The 17,587-nt window shown below is 42.9% G+C and overlaps 1 protein-coding gene across 2 annotated transcripts in view; it reads right to left on the reverse strand.

The window, feature by feature from the left end:
- Cmpy (crimpy) overlaps positions 1-17,587 on the reverse strand; it is a 119,042-nt gene that overhangs the window by 97,254 nt on the left and 4,201 nt on the right. For both annotated transcript variants that reach the window (XM_076389961.1, XM_076389960.1), the window contains exon 3: positions 2,695-2,919. In XM_076389961.1, coding sequence (XP_076246076.1) covers positions 2,695-2,919 — 225 coding nt within the window. The remainder of the gene's footprint in view (positions 1-2,694; positions 2,920-17,587) is intronic.

Here is a 17,587-nt window from a genome sequence, read left to right on the forward strand (position 1 = left end):
TGGATGCGAGACGTGAGGGGAGTGGTTATGTACGAAAACAAGCCTAAACAATTCCTAAGGGTGCAAGAAATCGCAGTATTCCCAAAGCTCGACGCAAACGCTTTCCCTCCGATCAGTTTCTCCATTTTCCTGACGTGGCATTTTTACTCTGACCTTTATACTGGCCTTTTATCTCGACGAGCAACTTTAAAAATGTTTTCCTTCGCGTCGACGAACAAAATTGATATCACGTCTGAATGGCCATCATCAAGGAGTATATTTAAAAATTCATTCTACTATTCGAGGAGTTAGGGAGCATTACGCTGCGATAACTAGTGTTGAAAAGTACCTATCTGTGTTGCTTCTCAATAACGAATATAGTATACTGAGCCTCACGATCATGAGATAATGAATACCTACTTGAAACTCGCGCAAAGCATAGAGTATAAGTTTTATTGAATAGACGTTTGAAGGATTTATGCATCAATCAGTTTGAAAGTTAGTTTCGACATAGAAACACGGCAGCTCGTTGTTGAACTACATCAGGAAATGAAACCGAAGCAATAGACTAATATAAACTGAAACTAAAGTTGTTATAAAGTCGATCTAACCGTCGCGAGCTTATAGTCGAAACATGCGCTTTCCGTGCTCGGTTACAAAAGGCATTAAATACCTGCTAACGACACGAGAACATGAGCTCTGTTGAATTTAGATAATTACGATCAAAGTTTAACCTTTAGTATTTGTTTAGATATACTTTAGAGTTTAGAGAGCTATTAACGACAAGAGAAAATACTCTACTATCTAAATGAATCGTCATAAGGTAAAAAGTATTTAGCAAAATACGTTTTTAGAGAGAAAACTGAAAAGGAATGAAATCGAATGTATCTGTCAGGTTGAAATATGCGCCGTGACTTGTTTACACCGTTGTTTCCCTCGCGTTATAATTTCCCTCTGGTCTATTATATCGCCCGCCTACCCTTATTCATCATTATATTTCTCGTGTAAATGGTAGCTACCGAGACATCTTCATTCTTAATGAAGAGAAATTCTATGAAAACGCGAGCAACACCGCGGAGCTGGGTAGGCGACGCGAGAAAAAGGAGGGACAAGTAGTCGGCTGGAAACGTATAAATACGTAATGCAGGCAGAGAAGCTTGCCGTTCGTAAGGGTAGTGTAGCAGAGCAATGCTAGGTAGAAAAAAGTTGGACGATTTTGAAGCTGAAAGTTATAGCCGAAAAACAAGCCGAAGCAAACTTCTGTCGTCTGTTTCTTTCTTCCTCCCTCCTGTCGGACTTTGAAATTTTAGTCGTGTGCTTAACTCCGCAAAGGAACAATCCGTCTGGTCTCTACCTTTAAAGTACGTACACGATTAAACTTTTCCCGACGAATCGAATTTAACTTTCTGCACCGACGGAGGTAACTACTTTTGTTACTCACTCGCTAACAACTTCGTTACACGTTCAACGCGCAAGTATGCTAGGATAGACTGCTGAAAGTTTACTTCGATGAAAAGACCAGTTAACTATCGATTCTACACAACCACTCGAGATCCTTCTCTAGCCATAACTATGTATTCCGAACTCATTCGATGATTTAATGTTCGCGAGTATAGTTATTAAACGATTCTCTAGTTTCGAATCTTAACAACGATTCATTCTGCAAGGAAACCTTATTCTGTCCCGTCGATCGCAGCTGATACTACGTTTTCTTCACTCTACACGTTATATAACAGTTCGTGATAACAAGATATTTCGTCATAATCTCGAGCTAAAAACATACTACCGTACAAACCTTACCTCAAGGCTAAAAACTGTAGATAATGGTTTTATGTTGTTCGTGTCATCGATTGCCTTGTTATATCTTCTATCGCAAGATTCGATGTGCCTGTTCTTTGTTCGACTCGGTACAATTATATTCGGCGAGTTTAATCAGAGACAAAGCAGCCAAAAGAATGCGAATTACGTCACGAAACAGAGCCCCAACTTTTCTCTTTTTCTCATTAACGCCGTCGCGTATCCCCCGTCTTCCTGACCTTTCGTTTTTCTTAGTCGCCATTGTTCTTCCTTTTGCTACTATTTATGTTTTCTTTTCATTAACGGGCAACTGCCGCAGTTTCGTTATTTTAACTCCGTTCTCTTCCCACGTACTTCATCCACATTAATGATTCTCGTTTTCTTTCGTCCATCAGCAGCTTATCACAAGAATGAAGTAGGAAAAAGAGTAGCCGCCCCGTTTCCCAGGCTAGCGTACAAGGTACACGTGTATACGAGCCAATTAAATAATACCGAGAATATTTGACTTGCTCATAAAACAAAACCGGCTGCCAATAGCGACACACTGCCAGTTTGCAATAGTGAAGCGTTACTAAAAAGAATGGAAATATGAAATGTATCGGATTTGTACGCTAATCCTTATTTACTCTTTCCAGTATTCTCTGCGTATCTAAAATAAATAGCATGCAGGATGGAAACGCGTCTATACCGTAATTATTCACTTTTAACCGAAAAATTCGTTTTTTTCTACATTATGCAATATTGGTCGAAAAGTTTAACATTAACTTGTCAGTTATGCTACTACAACTTTGAAATGTAACTGTTATTTTAACGGCTCGTTCTATCTCGATTTTTTCTAAAGAGCTAGAGTAAGTTCGATGGTGATTAAAAATTGTCGGAATTGATTAGAGTGGAAGAAGTAAATAACAGCAGACTTACCGTAGCCGTTTTTCGCGACCAAATTGAGCATGCATTCATGTCGCGTGGAGTAAACGTAAGGTCGTGGCTCGTCCGGACACCAAGGCACTGACGGTCCGCAAACGCATTTTCCGGTCGACACTGTATTTCCGTCCTCCCCAGTCATTCCCTCAGAAACCAAGTTGCATCCGGGCTCCGACATTATCGGCCCGCGCGGACAATGCCTTCGCCATCTGCCCGGAATTTCTAAAAAAAAAAGAAAAAACCGGATAACCATGAGTTAACGTTATGGCAAATAGGAATCTCTCTTTCCACGAGTAACAGAAATTATACGTAATGCAATGCGCATTAACGCCATAGTTTTGTTACGTTTCGTGTTATTTATTTACGTTCACTTAACACCGAATCATTGCAAATATTTGACATTAAATTCTCTATACCCAGTTTTGTTGCATTCGTTGTTCAGGAACGTATATCGGGAACACGGCATTGATTTGACTATTTATTTAAGTATAAAGAACGCAGCGAAATGAAATATCGAAGTTGAAATATGTTTTGTATAGAAGTAACAGAATACATTGTGTCGAATGTGTAAACGATTGAGTAGAAAATGAAAGAAAATATGTGGCGAGAATATTTGAAATAAATATTCGCATATGGGCTGCATCGATACGAGAAACTCCGTGCAATTACGCGGTTGCTAACATCGGTAAACAGGACAGGTACAATGTATGTCAGATCGGACTAGGGCTTCTATCGTTCCCGAGAGAATATAATGCGGTTTCCTAACGATACTCGGCATGCGCTCTGACGACAAATTCCGATTCAATTACAAGCACCGTGCAAAACTGAATAGCGATCCCACGGAGAACTACAGCAGCGGTTAAGACTCGCTGCAATTTCGGGAAGGAACCGTAGAGCGATCGAATTATCGTATACATGTCGACTGAATGACCCAGAAAACTGTCCTCCGCTCTTACACACTGCAAGGAAAGAAATAAGAAGGAAGGAGTTATTTGTTACAAAGGCGGATGTAACTTTGCTATAACCAACCTCAAAGCGGAGATACCTAACCAACTCCTCCCTCTCCCCCTCTTTCGCCCTTTCCATCTTTACTCCCACCAACAGCCCCGTTTCCATCGCTTCCACCCCCGCGTCCAACCCCGGGGTGTTCGATCGATAACTTTAATAATCCACAGTCGAGCGCCCCAGAAATCGAATTTGCCGATCGGTTTACCGATCGACCTTCCGCGCCGAAGCAAGCCCTAAACGCGAATTCATTTCGAGTTAATGGTCTGAATGCGCTTCCGGCTAATTGACCGTGGTTCGCCCGAGTACATACCAAGAGACTGAACGTTCCCGATTGCGCAGCCTTTTGATCAAGAAAATCCCAAATCTAGCGTGGACTTCGACGCGGAAGCTACTTCGAATTATCAGAGATTACGAGAGGAAACAACTACCTTCGTTGCGAGTCGCGCAAATAGAGAGCCATTTCCCTTGAAAAACGAACTAATTTACACCTTTCCCATCCCGACGCGAGCAGCGGAAATCTGAAAAGCCTGTGTAAATCCAATTACAAAGCCCTGGGCTACACTATGATAAATCCAAAAAGGAGCATTTTAAAGCGCTCTAAAGCGCGTCAATTCTGCTATTTATGAATACGATGGTGCTCGAAACGACGTATGCACGTTTCCCGCTTCGCAATAAATGTCTTCGTTTTTATTTCGCTGCAAATATCCCGTGAACGGATACAACCCGTGGAAATCGTACTTTACACTGAGCGTTTACTCCAGTATATTAAATTCGTGATTTCACGTTGCAGGTGCTAAAAAATCGAACACCATTCACACAGTGCTAGAAGCCAGATAGAAAAATTCTGGCAGAAATACTACGAAGCCATAACTGGGATCGCAAATTATTACTGACGAACTTCGTTATCGCTACTCACTATGGCGACGAAAAGGAAATCAATAGTCAAATGGATCGCATTCGTGAAACTCAATTTGCTGGGAGCGAAAAAATTCGCCACGCGTTGCGGTCCAACCAGGGCAAATGTTACGAGACAACGAAACGCAGGTTCCCAGTTACGAAGCAAATAGTGTTATGAAAAATAACGCCTCTGCCCAGCGCGCTAAGTAAATTACACGCGCGAAACGAGAGAAGACTTAATCAGTCCTTGCACGTTTACTGGGAATCATGTTGCAGAATCATCTACTGACGGAAAAATGTGAAACCACCTGCGCGCTGCCTGTGGATTTCCTGGAAATTCGACCGTATGCGTGGCGCAGGAAAGGGAAACAAAAACGCGACATCAAAATGCATCGTCCAAACGTGACGGCTATCTGTTTTCCGTCCCGGCTTACCCATCCGTAACAATTAAACGAACCGGAAACTAAAACTATGCTTTCTCATTATCTGTCACGCGAACGATGATCGATGAGCTGGGATAATTATGAGTTACGCTCATCACTGTCTGCGCCGCGGATCATTTCACAGCAGACCAAAAACAATTTCACTAAACTTTCGGTACCGATTTATCCTCTACAACTTATTGTCTCACAATCTACCTAAATGAAAAATCAAGATTACAGGTACGATTGTCAAGGATGATTAGGTATATCGAAGGTTGCTATCTCGTTGGGGAAAAAGCGGTACCAGAGACGTAAAACGAGTCGCTAAGTGTCTTGGCTTATACACTAGAACCAACTGCACCGTTCCTGTTTTTGCAATTACGTTCTTAAACAAAATCTTCAGTTCTGAATTTTCAGGAATCTAACGAGAAAAAACAAAGCACACAACTTGTAATGGAATGGATATTAAGATATTCACGAAGTAATACCCGGTGAAATCGTAGGAACGTTCGTGTCTGCAAATTAAATCCAGGTCTACTTTCAGGTCGTGTCGTAAAAGGTCATCTATGGATCAATAGATAGAGGGGGAAAGAGGGGGATAAAGGAGAGGGGGGAGGCAAAATATTCGCTAAATGACGATGAAAATGGATCGATTCTTCGTCGGAGTAGAGCCAACCGGTTTCATTGGATGCGTACCGAACGATCCTCCCACAGATCATGAATGTTTCAAAAGCACCTCACTCATAGGATATACGTTTTATTTCGAAATCCCAGTTTTTCCAAGCGCCGAAGTGAGCGATCGAAAGAAAGCGAGCTTGTTTCTACAGTATATGTAACAAGCAACACTCCTAAAAATTATAATAAATTCAAACGAGCACCATGTCGAAGAAAATTTCAACAAGTATGCCCATTTTTGCGCGCATTAACCAATTCCCAGCGTAAATTCGTTGGAGAGTAATTCGTGCGAAGCAAGTTGAAAGTTACGACGACTGCGTGGAAAAGATTCAAGGGACTTTGACTGCGCGCGGTTTTAACGTCGAGCCTAATTTTCCCGCAACTTTCACAGTTATTCTCTTTCGCGAGCAGCCACGGAGCATCTTAATTAACCTCTGAAATTGAATTTCGCGCACTACCTAGGACGCTTTAACGGCCACCGCGTAGTCAAACATCACTGCATCGACGCATTAGTCTCTCTCGATCCAGAGCACCGTACAGATACGTAGGCGTATTAAGCTCTATCTCCACTGAAGCAACGACGAGAATCCTTGTATCGCTCCATGTATTCTGGAAGAGTTGCCGCCCATTGCCGAATGATTCTCCAGGTTTATTTCTGTTTCTGTTGCCAGTAAGAAATGTCGTCTTCAAACCGAAACAAAATTCGATTATGTTGCTTCAGCGTGGATAAAATGTATCTATAAGGTAGTGGTTGTTGAAAACGTTTGGAAACATGCAGGAAGAAAATGTTCCTCGTTGTAGCTTTGGTAGAAACACAGCTTAACACCCCGATAGAACGGCCTTTCGCAGTCAGCGAAAAATTGCAATTTAGGTATTCGCGTTTGCTTTCGGCCGATCAGCATTCTATCAGATTTGAAATCCGAAAATCCATCCGATGAATCCAGGTCATTCGGCGTGTCCATCGGCGTTATAACATCGCATATCGGTCGCTTTGAATCTCCTGTCTCCTGCCGATCCGCGTGCTGTCACGAATTGCGCGTCGACCAGCCAAGTATCAGCCTGATATCCTCGAGTACACGTAGAACGGCAACGGTTACCAGTGTAATAACGCAGCCTGCTGAGGTCCCAACGGCTCACGCGAAATAAAGCAAGTAATCGATTGCAACTGTGCACAAGCCGACAGACTAAATGTACACTTCGCAGGATACACAACGAATCCTTGGCTTAACTACTCTCTATCCTATACACGTGAACCCCGAAATATATTTGTGCGCTTTCCTGCGAACCCACCGTGCCACGAATAATAGCGATATCTGCGCTGGTTACTGTACCAACCATCTTGCGGTTTCGTTTCCGAAACCGCCGTTTGTTGGAACTGCGTCTACCGATATACGTCTTCTGATCTTCTACCTGTAACGTCGCGACCTATGCTCCAGGGTGCTCTTCAAGTCTTTAGCTAGGCGTGAACGACGTGTTCCACCAATCCTTTTACCGACGAAAAACGCGCACAGCTACAAATGAATCAGACTAGGTTCAAAAGCAGTCAAACCGTATGTGCAGCTGGCAACGGGTATTAAACACGAATTTTTTAGATAAAATATCTATGGTTTCCGATTGTACCCGAGGGGTTGAACGATTCATTTATTTTATGGATTTTAATTCCTATTTTTTTGTTCGTTTACGCTGTTAACCTCTACAACAGCCGTTCCCATTATTCCCCTTCTGTTTTGGAATCAGATATCGGAACGCATGAAATTTTACACTGATGTTATCGTGCCAGTATTCGTCTTTTGATTAACGACAAAATCCAATCTGTTCTTACATTTCTCCGCTGCCTTTTACAGCATTTGCAAAAACACCTATCGATCCTCGTTTAAAGAATTTCCACCTTCTTTGCGCCGCAAGGACACGCCATGATAATGTGCTTCTAAGGTAATGGCTAGCCATTTCCTTGCGGTAGATTGGCGGGGAAATAAGGATAGGTGAATTTCTTTTGCGGCACACTGGCACAGGGAAATACGGTCGATGAAACGGGCAGGAAGGTGTATTGCACTAGCTATGAAACCGCGCCACAGTCGAGCCGAATCGCAATCGGGTGATCTATGAGCTTTCGCGCTCGTGTAGTCGTTCGCATAGAGTTGCAGGGTTACTGGTAGGTAGCTGTAGATACTTGTAGGCGAAGCGTTGCATAGGAATGCCATCCAGCAGCGCACTCGCGTACGAGCCGTTCTCAAGATTTGTTACTTGACGTTGAGAAACTGAGGTTCCCAGCTTACGTTCACATATATTCCGGCTCGACCAGGGCTTGGGCCAACAATCGCCAACTGTGAAGTATGTACACGGTCCAAAGAATTACTCCTAACGGTTTTTCTCCGTCGAAAAAGCAACCCGGTCACGCGCTGTTGTTAATCTCTGCATGACTTGCTTTAGTTACCCACTTCCCCTTGATGCGATTGCTTCGAGCAGAGGTTCAAACCGAGAAAGATGGAGCTCGGTTTTTCGTACAAAGGATTATTATTGAAACGTCGAAATGGAATTGTACGATCGAGTTAAGAGTAACGCTAAAATTGTAACTGAAGTGAATGCGCGGTGGTGCCAGAATGTGTTTACTTCTTGTTAGTGAAAGCAAAAGAGGATCACGAGAACAATACGATTCTCGTTTCTCAAGCGGATAAATCGGAAGCATTTGCCACATTTCGAGCGCATTCGTCGTGGCTAGCAGATTTCCGCGCCTCGGAGCGACTCGGAAAGATGCGACAATCTGAAATACGTAAAAGGTGCATAAAATCGGAATACATATTCCCGTCCGAGAGCCAGCGGCATTTCCACTCGCGCGACTCGTATTTTTACCTGGCACAAGTACACGAGGGCGTGTGTCTGCATTAGCCCCTATATAAATCTATATAAAGTGTAAACGTAATACATATAACGTGTATCCACGCGAGGTAAACTCGTAGAAGCCGACAGAAACTACTGTTTATACCAGGAGGCTACTACAGTCAGTGATATTTCCACGTGTGGCATACTACCGGTTGCAACCTATGTGCACCTCTGCACACGAACATCCGTCGTTCGGAATGGACTATTCTTGGTTTATTTGATTCGAAACGAGCTTACCCGTATGGACGTCGAGCCGCTGCCCTGCTCCGCTACCATGCCCGACCGAATCCTGCTTCCGACCACAGACCAGCTATTACGCGAACCCTTGCGATTTTATTGCGCCCCTACAGGAAATCGAATATCCGACAATAATACACATCGATGCGACTCTCTTTCTATCGAATAATAGATCACTCTTCCCTCCCCAAACAATTTCACCCAAATGTCTCTTGTCTCCTTTCTCACAAATTAGTTTACCCGACTTTCATATTCTAAATAGATACGTCCATCTTGCATTCGCGTTGTCAAAAGCTAAAAGTGAAATGCATTTTAACGAGCACCCCTTCCTTCGACTTCAACCTGCACTCGACGTTATTACGTTATTACGATATTATCATGGCCGGTGGTCTGCAATTCGAGTGGGCAAAATTCCGACGCATTTGGACTAGTTCGCGAGAAAAACGGCCCACTTCGCATTTGAATAATATCCTCTGGCGTAAAACCAAGCTTAACGCACGCTCCTCTTTTTTCGTCCGCTCGCCTCGACTTCATAATTACTCACTAACGGACACGAGAATATTATTCGCAATGAGAGCACGTGTGTTTTATAGATGTCTCTCAAGGAAATATCGCGTAGCTTTTATTAGTTTTGAAAGAATACTTCCGCCATGGGAAAACAACCGATACGCGAGCTGTTGTTCCCCAAGCTGCAACTAAATTCTATCGCGACGCACCAGTCGTTTCGAAGAATGTAAACACACTACCAGAAACGTATATACATTAGAAGAGAAATCACGTTAGTTCCACCGTATCGTGCGACACGTTTCCGACACTTTTCCGACACTTTTCCGACATTTTTCCGACATTTATTTCGAAAAGGTGACAATCACGCAATAGTTTCGCGACAAGTCGCGATGTATACGCATCTTAAGAGCCCCTCGTCTAGTCACCTCGTTCATGAATATTTGAAGAAAGCGTGGCGCGTGGAATTGTGAATGCGTTCATATTGTTTCAAGCGTAGAGTAGAATGCACTTGGTAGGTCGGAGAGTTTACGTAATATTAGAATAGGAGCAAAAATGAAACAGAAAATACATAGGAACAATGAGATGCAGAAATTGAAACGGATTCATCATTGAAAACAATTCAGTTGTGCGCTACTCTTCCTTCCCGCGGTAAAAAATTCTTTTCGAAAAACGAACCGCCCTCGTTCAGCGCTGCAACGTGCAGGCCGAGAACGTATACTCGTTGCTGGTACATGTATCTTCTCGACAGCGAATCGAGGACGCGGGATTTTTTTCGCGACACTCGCAGAATCGCGCGTCGATGTAAACGAATGACGATCACAGATAGGAGAGCCGTTTGATGGCGAAAGAGCGCGACTCGCGAAGAGGAACACGACACGACGACACGGATCGCGAGCTCTGTTTCGAGTCGGCCATTTCGCGTGCTTTCACCGGACCAACTATTTCGCCTACATTTCGATTCATTCTTTCGATTCAAAGACTTTCAGTCGCCAAGGGTTGATTTAACTTGCCCGTCCAGGACGCGACCGTTTTTAGGTCAATAATTTCTACCGATGCAGCTACCGTCCTCCGCTCGATCGAAGTCGACGTTGTAGTACTTAACCGAACTTCAGCGGTCTTTAATTTCCGGGAACAAAGACAAAGGACAAGACCGTTGACGCAGGAAGGAGAGATAACGCCGATGCTTTTTTACCCTCGAGACAACTTTAACGAGCATATAGTTTCACTGCAGCCTCAATTTCGTGGAAAGGATGGTAGAATGTAAGGATTAAAAAGCAGCGAATACACGAAATGAGTGTACATGGTTCCTTTCTTCCGTTTCACCTTGTATTCGTTTCTCCGCTTCTTTGAGATTCTTTCGCGCGATGTCCAACAATTATGGTCGCGCTTTTCAAAAGGATCCTACGAAACACGATTCCGTGATAGCATTCCATTAAGCATGATCCAGAATTGGTAAGTCGCTCGGTGTCACGCGAGATACGATTCAGCGAGTATCTTTAGGGGATTCATGCAATTTTCTTATCGCGCAAATGTTCGTCGCGGAAAATCAGATTTCTCATTGTTACGGTTATCCTGATTATAAACGCATCTTTGCACCGTGATTCTTGATTAAATTACACCGAGTTCCCTTGCGTTACGGTGATTATCAGTTTTGCCGGAAGCCTCGAACGAAATTAATTGCAACGCGCGAACGGAAATTCTCGCAAGTACCTCGATAACGTTTGCGAGCTTCCTCCTTTCCCGATAAATTCTCAAATTTCATACCATTTTCCCTGAGAATACAGCGATATATGTCGAGCAGTGTATCGGAGGGTTTAAAAGGCGATCTCAATGGTCACGGCGCTAAAATTTCTTACCAATATCGCGACATTTCCGAACTTCGCTGCTCGAAATATACCGCTTGGGGCACAGAAATATTTATGAAAATCAGCGCCGCCGATCGTAGATTATTCCGTTCCCATGCATACCACTTCGTTAATATGCCCGCATAAATTAAATAGGTAATAATACGCGACCACGTAATGCCATCCAGCGCATAATGACGAGCATGAACCATATTTTATTCAAATAAGCACAAACGCTTTAATACTGGCTGCATAACACGCGCTAACTAATGTCATTGTCATTTCCAAATTCGTCTCTAAACCGCAACTACAGTTTTAATGTTATACAGGAGACTCGAGTTTTGAGGTAAACGAGAAGAACAAATGGCGAGGATCAGTAGAAGAAATACCCGAAAGGTCGAAAAAGAGAAGATGATTTTTTCCCCTATAAATGTTTCTAAGAGGATTTTGAAAACCTAGGAACCATGGTATTTAGAACGCGCACTCTACACGCGCATTCTATGGTTTAATGGATGCTACTTTTCAATGCTATAAAACGCGAATTTCATTTGAAAAATCGTTGCTTCGAGGAGCGTCCAACGGTGTCGCGTTTCGCCCAACAAGCTTTGAAGTGTCGCAATGAATTTATTGTATAAACGTTGGCTCATGGATGACTGAGGGTCTCACCTTACCCGTAAGAGGGTAGAACGTGCTTGTGCTGGTTAATCGAGCTCGATATCACTTTGCGACCATGCAAACGATGCGTACACGCCATTATGCATGTGTGTAGATGTATGTACAGGATAGCTGGTTCGTACAGATAGTGTTACGGTCAATATTTCACCGCAACATCTCTCCGAGCGTGCATAATTTCATTTTTAATCCACAACGCGCACCAAAAGAAGAAATTGAACCACTACCGTTTAATTAACGATTTATTTCGTGCACCTCAAGATTTATGGAGACTTGCCATAATTCCTGCTCTTGCAGGAACCACTGACACACTAATTGAACCCGCCGATAAAGCCCCAACCCGGGTTCACAGATTTCTTCAAATGAAATTTTTGTGGCGGGCATCGATTCGACGTGCGCATCGAATCGCTCGTCAAAGACTTTCCATCGTTTCTATCCCGTTTGTTCGATCAGCCACACTCCCGACCATCGAAGGGTGATCGAACACGCCAGTATATATCTAGAGCGAAAGAGCACGAAAAAACGTCAATCGTCTCGATAAAACACTGGAGTCAATTCTCCTTTTGCACTTTCCCTCCTCCCGCTCAATAACCTAGTACGAAGCACGATACGCTGACGTACTCGATAATATCGTTCGAGCGAAACGTAGCACGGAGGAGAATGAAAAATGTTTTCAATAGCTAGCAATATAAAATACTTTTGAAATAAAACCTATTTAAATGACGTTCGTGCCAACTTTGAATATACTTCGTTGATGTCCGTATCCGCTCGGAGATAACATTTCATGTATGCCGCGCTGGATTGATACCGTTCGAGTAAGCGGAAAAAAGTGAATTTTGTCCGAACAGGATGAAGATATTCTTTGGCGCGAGGGAACGAGGGGAACTGTAATATTTGTCGCGAGAGCGGGCTGATTCCACTGAATTTACATCGTCGGCGCATCAACCCAAAACCGATAATGTCGGTGGTTAACGGATTCAGATACGGTTTCCCGACAACCTCCGACCAACCGACCGAACCTCCAAAAGGCAATAACGTCATTATGAGCAGCGACGGGGAAATGGCCCGTAAATGTTCAGATATCACCTCACCCTTGCCTTCCGCCCCTTTCTTCCCTGCCTTTTTTCTTGCCCGCACTGGGATCGTAGAGATAGACTCGTCCCGTTTCAATGGACCTAGACCGCGTCCTACCACAAGATAACGATCGCATCCCCTTTACGCCTCGCTGTTTGTTCGCGAATCCCAACGCCTCCTCCGCTCGGTACTTCGGATAAGCTGCCTTTATCGGTGAATACTGTTCCGAAAAAAATCCTACCCATGACGAAAGGGTCGTCTCTTCTCGGCCTACGGTACTCCCTTGATACGTCTTGCAATATAAAAGTCGAATAAAATTACGCGAACCCCTTGAAAAGGGCCACCAAATTACACGATACCGAAGCTACCCATTCAGTGGAACCACTTCATTTCCATTTTCTTTCCTGCTCTTCAAATCGAACAACAGTCGCGTCACTAATTGTGATTTTCTATCAGAGATGTTCCAATTTTTCCGTTAGAACGTAAAACAAGAAACGAATGAATAACAGGTCGGAATGGGAAATAAAAAGTGAAGCACGATAGCGGAGCCGATCTAGGAAATAAGTTTGCGTCAAACTATACACGTTCCGCGAACCGCTAAAGTAAATCACAGGTTAATTGAGCTGTGCGTTATACAAATCGGAGTAATAAACATCGATTATATCTGCCACGAGGTCTGGTATGTTGAACTGCTCATACGGCAGCACAATATTAGCCAATTTATAAGTGTAATCGTCCGTGGACACAGCTTACACGCGATACGAGCAAATGCATTCGCGCGATGTTCATTAAAACGACATTTTTTACATCCAAATAATAAATAGACGTACGCTAGAGATACGATACAAGTTCCTGGTCTTACGTTCTGTGAAATTGACCAATTTAATACGTTTCGCAAATTGATTTTCAATAGAGATATAATGAAGCATGTGAAGGCAGAAACGACGACCACTTCCCATTGCTTTCATCGTGACATTTCACCTTTGGTTTGGTCATTTCATGCAGAAGAACGCGTGACTAATTTTGTCGCAAACGATGTTTGCATGACCCACGGACCATATACTGGGTACGGTTCATTTTTATTATGCTCGTGCGGCTGTGGAAGTATTTTTTAGTGGTACGACAATATAAATATAAAGAAGCTAAACTAATTTGTCTGCCCTATGCCCCCAGTCCCCGTGTAGCGACCTCTTGCGTTCGAGCAACGATATTCCATGAATACTGAACACCTGAGCTTCCACGTCAAGTACTAGTGCATATGCAACGGCTTAAATTCATGCATATCCTTGGCTAGAGTGTGTTCAGCTCTTTTCTTAAACGTTTTCGAGCCGATCCCTTGGATGATGCACCCACCTGACTTTTCCAGAAAAGTGATTTGGAACTTTTTTTTATTTAATTTGGACGGCAATCGATTCGTGAAGCCAAAGTCCCCATTATCTTAATATGCACCAAGTGCAGATATCGAACGAATATTTTGGAAAATGAAAATATATTTTCCAACGCGTAGAATATCCGGATGACGTACGATTTTCTGAAGTTTCCTTAGTAGGGATTACGCCAACCTCTTTTTACATCTCGCAACACATAAAACACCATATAAAAGTTTGTGTTTCTTATTCGAAACACGGATACGGCTGGTGAGAGTCTATATGTATAGTACCTCCCTATATATCCTAGAGGTAACAACTTGTAGCTTGCCGATTTCATTTTTTGTTTATGACGCAAACTTTACGACCAACTTTCTGTTGGCAAAACGAACGAATTCTACTAGCAGAATTGTACGGATCGACTACACCAGGTTTACTCGATTTCCTCCCTTTCTAGTTTATCCATTTTCTCAGAATCTCGGATTATTGAGTAGATTATGGAATAAAATTTCAGACTATCGAAAATACAGCAAAGTAGAAATAATTATTCTAGTATTAGTCTGTACTTGAACACTGAGGAACGTATGGTGTCTAGACATGGATGGAAAGAAAGAACTAAGAGGAGAAAAAAACAGGCTGAACGTAATATCTGAAAATAGGGAACGAAAATCAAATGGTTCGACCGCATTTTCTGCCCTTGCCATCGACGTTATACGTGTAAAAGGGAAGATAGACGCAATTCACGGTGCGAGGAAATTGAATCACGGTAATTCAATTACCTGCCACTTTAAGATAATAATGAGAAGATGGTGCGAGTAATTAGTAGCGAAACGTTCACGAGCTCTTGGATCACGAATCTCGAGAGCGTTCAGCCGTGAAAGAGAAGAGATTTCGAGTCCAACTACCCTTCTACTTTAGTTTCTTTTACCGTCTAGCGAGAAAAACTCTTTCACTGATTTTTCACCTATCGTAATCCGAGATTCAAACTCCGCGTTACGATTCAATGACAGAGGCATTAATTACCAACGATTGTGTTACTTACAAACAGACGCATCGCACTGTATCATACGTGAGATGAATTGAACCTGGTTTATAGTAGCAATAAGTATCGAGGGAAATGAACACGACAAACAACATCGAAACGGGAAATTTTACGTGCTCGAATGAAGCAGAATATGCATCCCCATCTGGTAACAATAATGTATGCAGATCCCATTTATCGTGCTCGTTTTTCAAACGTTTCAGAGACAAGTATAATTCAAAAATTAATCAAAATTACACACCACTGATAAAATTACATTATTGTAATTGTACTGTACTACACGACTAATAGTACAATAAATCTAGCTTTGCCAGTGAACTGCACATACCTGAGCTACGATTACGAAGGACGAACCACCCCCCCTCAAACATAGCCCCCTCGTTTTTCGACCAACTCACGATTTCGTCAATGGAGAACCCGGAAATCCTTTATCGGCGTTAGAATCAGACTACGTCCTCGATCTGGGACATCAGCAAGGAACTGGGACTGCGGGATGCGCCGCTTGGCAATCACCAGTCCCAATTCCCCACCAGCGACTTCAATTGTTCCCTCTCTACTCCCCACTCTATCACGCCGATGTAGAATTTTCGGCAACCTTGCTCGTCAGTGACTTCGTCAGTCACTCCTGAGCGTTCGAACAGATCGGATGGTTCCCCAATTTGGTCGTTGTCTGAGGGTTGACTCTGATCCACTGGTCATCCCTCAGTCTTGATCAACTCCCACTATTCACCCTCTACCGACGACCATCTCCCACTGATCACCCTCTAGCCTTGACCAGTTCCCACTGGTCAATCCCTTTTCCCTCATCGAAAAGAAGACGTCGCAATTCGAAGTGTTTATAATAAATCGATCACTCACTGTATTCCTAGTCGCTTTCGCGGATTTTCCTACTTTCTTTGCCCTCGCCAACTGTTGAGCCAGACTCGACACTTATGCTACTATTACTGATCATATGTAGATTTAAAAAAGAGATCGGACTACTGTTGCATGGAATTGGCCGATTGCCATCTGCAACGACCGCCAACGCTACGTTCCCTCGTACAAGAGTGTTAATAAAATCTGGAATTCTAAACAGATCGTTACGTTGTTCTCACTTCGCCAGTGGTCCTTGTTCGAAAGACATCAATACGAAAATTCGAATTGAAATGCAATTCTCCAAATTATAGCAGCTAATGTTCCACCTTGCGATAATACCTTCGTACGACTTCGAGCACCTAAACTTTCCTTCTCGTGTTCAAGAATCTTTAGAGGGCTATCCTCTTTCTCTTCTCAAGGAAAATCCACGAGTCTTTTGCCAGAGTTTTCTTATATTATCGTAGCTTTCCCTTCAAACACGAGAAACGAAGTAATAACGACGCGGAGTTGCCGCGGAAAAATTGTTCAATTAAATTCACGGACGGAGCGAGACTCGCTCGCTTCTCTCAAGTTCGCAGTCACGGCTTGGCTTGTTCAAAGTGTTAAGAACTTTCAAAGAAGGGACTAGTGGAGAACCGAACAAGAAATAAGAAGAAAAGTCCAGGGAAAAGATGACTAGCCAGCGAAAGACCGCGAAAATGAAATAAGAGCGATCGTCAATGCTAAAAAATTGGGACAAGATAATTCTTAGGTGTTATTTCGTACACAATCGGTATTAAATCTTTCTAACGATACCAGTTATCGAAAAAATAATCTCTTTATCTCCAAAAGTTTTCAAAGCAGCCTCAATCTTCAGCCTCTCTCAAATAAGTAGGTACTTATAGTTATTGTAAAAATTCGCAGTTTAATCAAAGTTACCAAAGGGCTGTTTGCGGATGTTTATTACCAGAAAAGCACGAACAATATTCTTGCAGACTCTACCTCATATTATTACTGCCCTGCGGCGCAATACTATTATTATCTCCCTCTATTGATTACAATGACCGCAAAAAACCGTACTCATGAACATGGTTTCAATGCAATCACTGAACGACAACCCTTTTTTCTTTTCGTTAGCTATTGTTAACTGAAATTATTCATAACGTATTCGCTACGTGTCAGTGCTGAATACTCACTCCCTTCCCATCCTCGTCTTTCAGCTACGGTTGAATTAACCTATTATGCCTAAAAGCTCTACATAACGATATAAAACATACGTATCGAGAGATAGTAGAAAATTTTGCCGACGTGTCACAAAAGAGAACGCCAGCGTTATCACTGTCACTTCCATTATCGTAAAACGTGAACGTCAGTATATTAATACTCCCGAGGAAACAATTATTGGGGCTGTTTATGCAGAATTATTAGTGG

The sequence above is a fragment of the Calliopsis andreniformis genome, chromosome 12 (assembly GCF_051401765.1).
Source record: "Calliopsis andreniformis isolate RMS-2024a chromosome 12, iyCalAndr_principal, whole genome shotgun sequence".
In the NCBI taxonomy this organism is placed as follows: Eukaryota; Metazoa; Arthropoda; class Insecta; order Hymenoptera; family Andrenidae; genus Calliopsis; species Calliopsis andreniformis.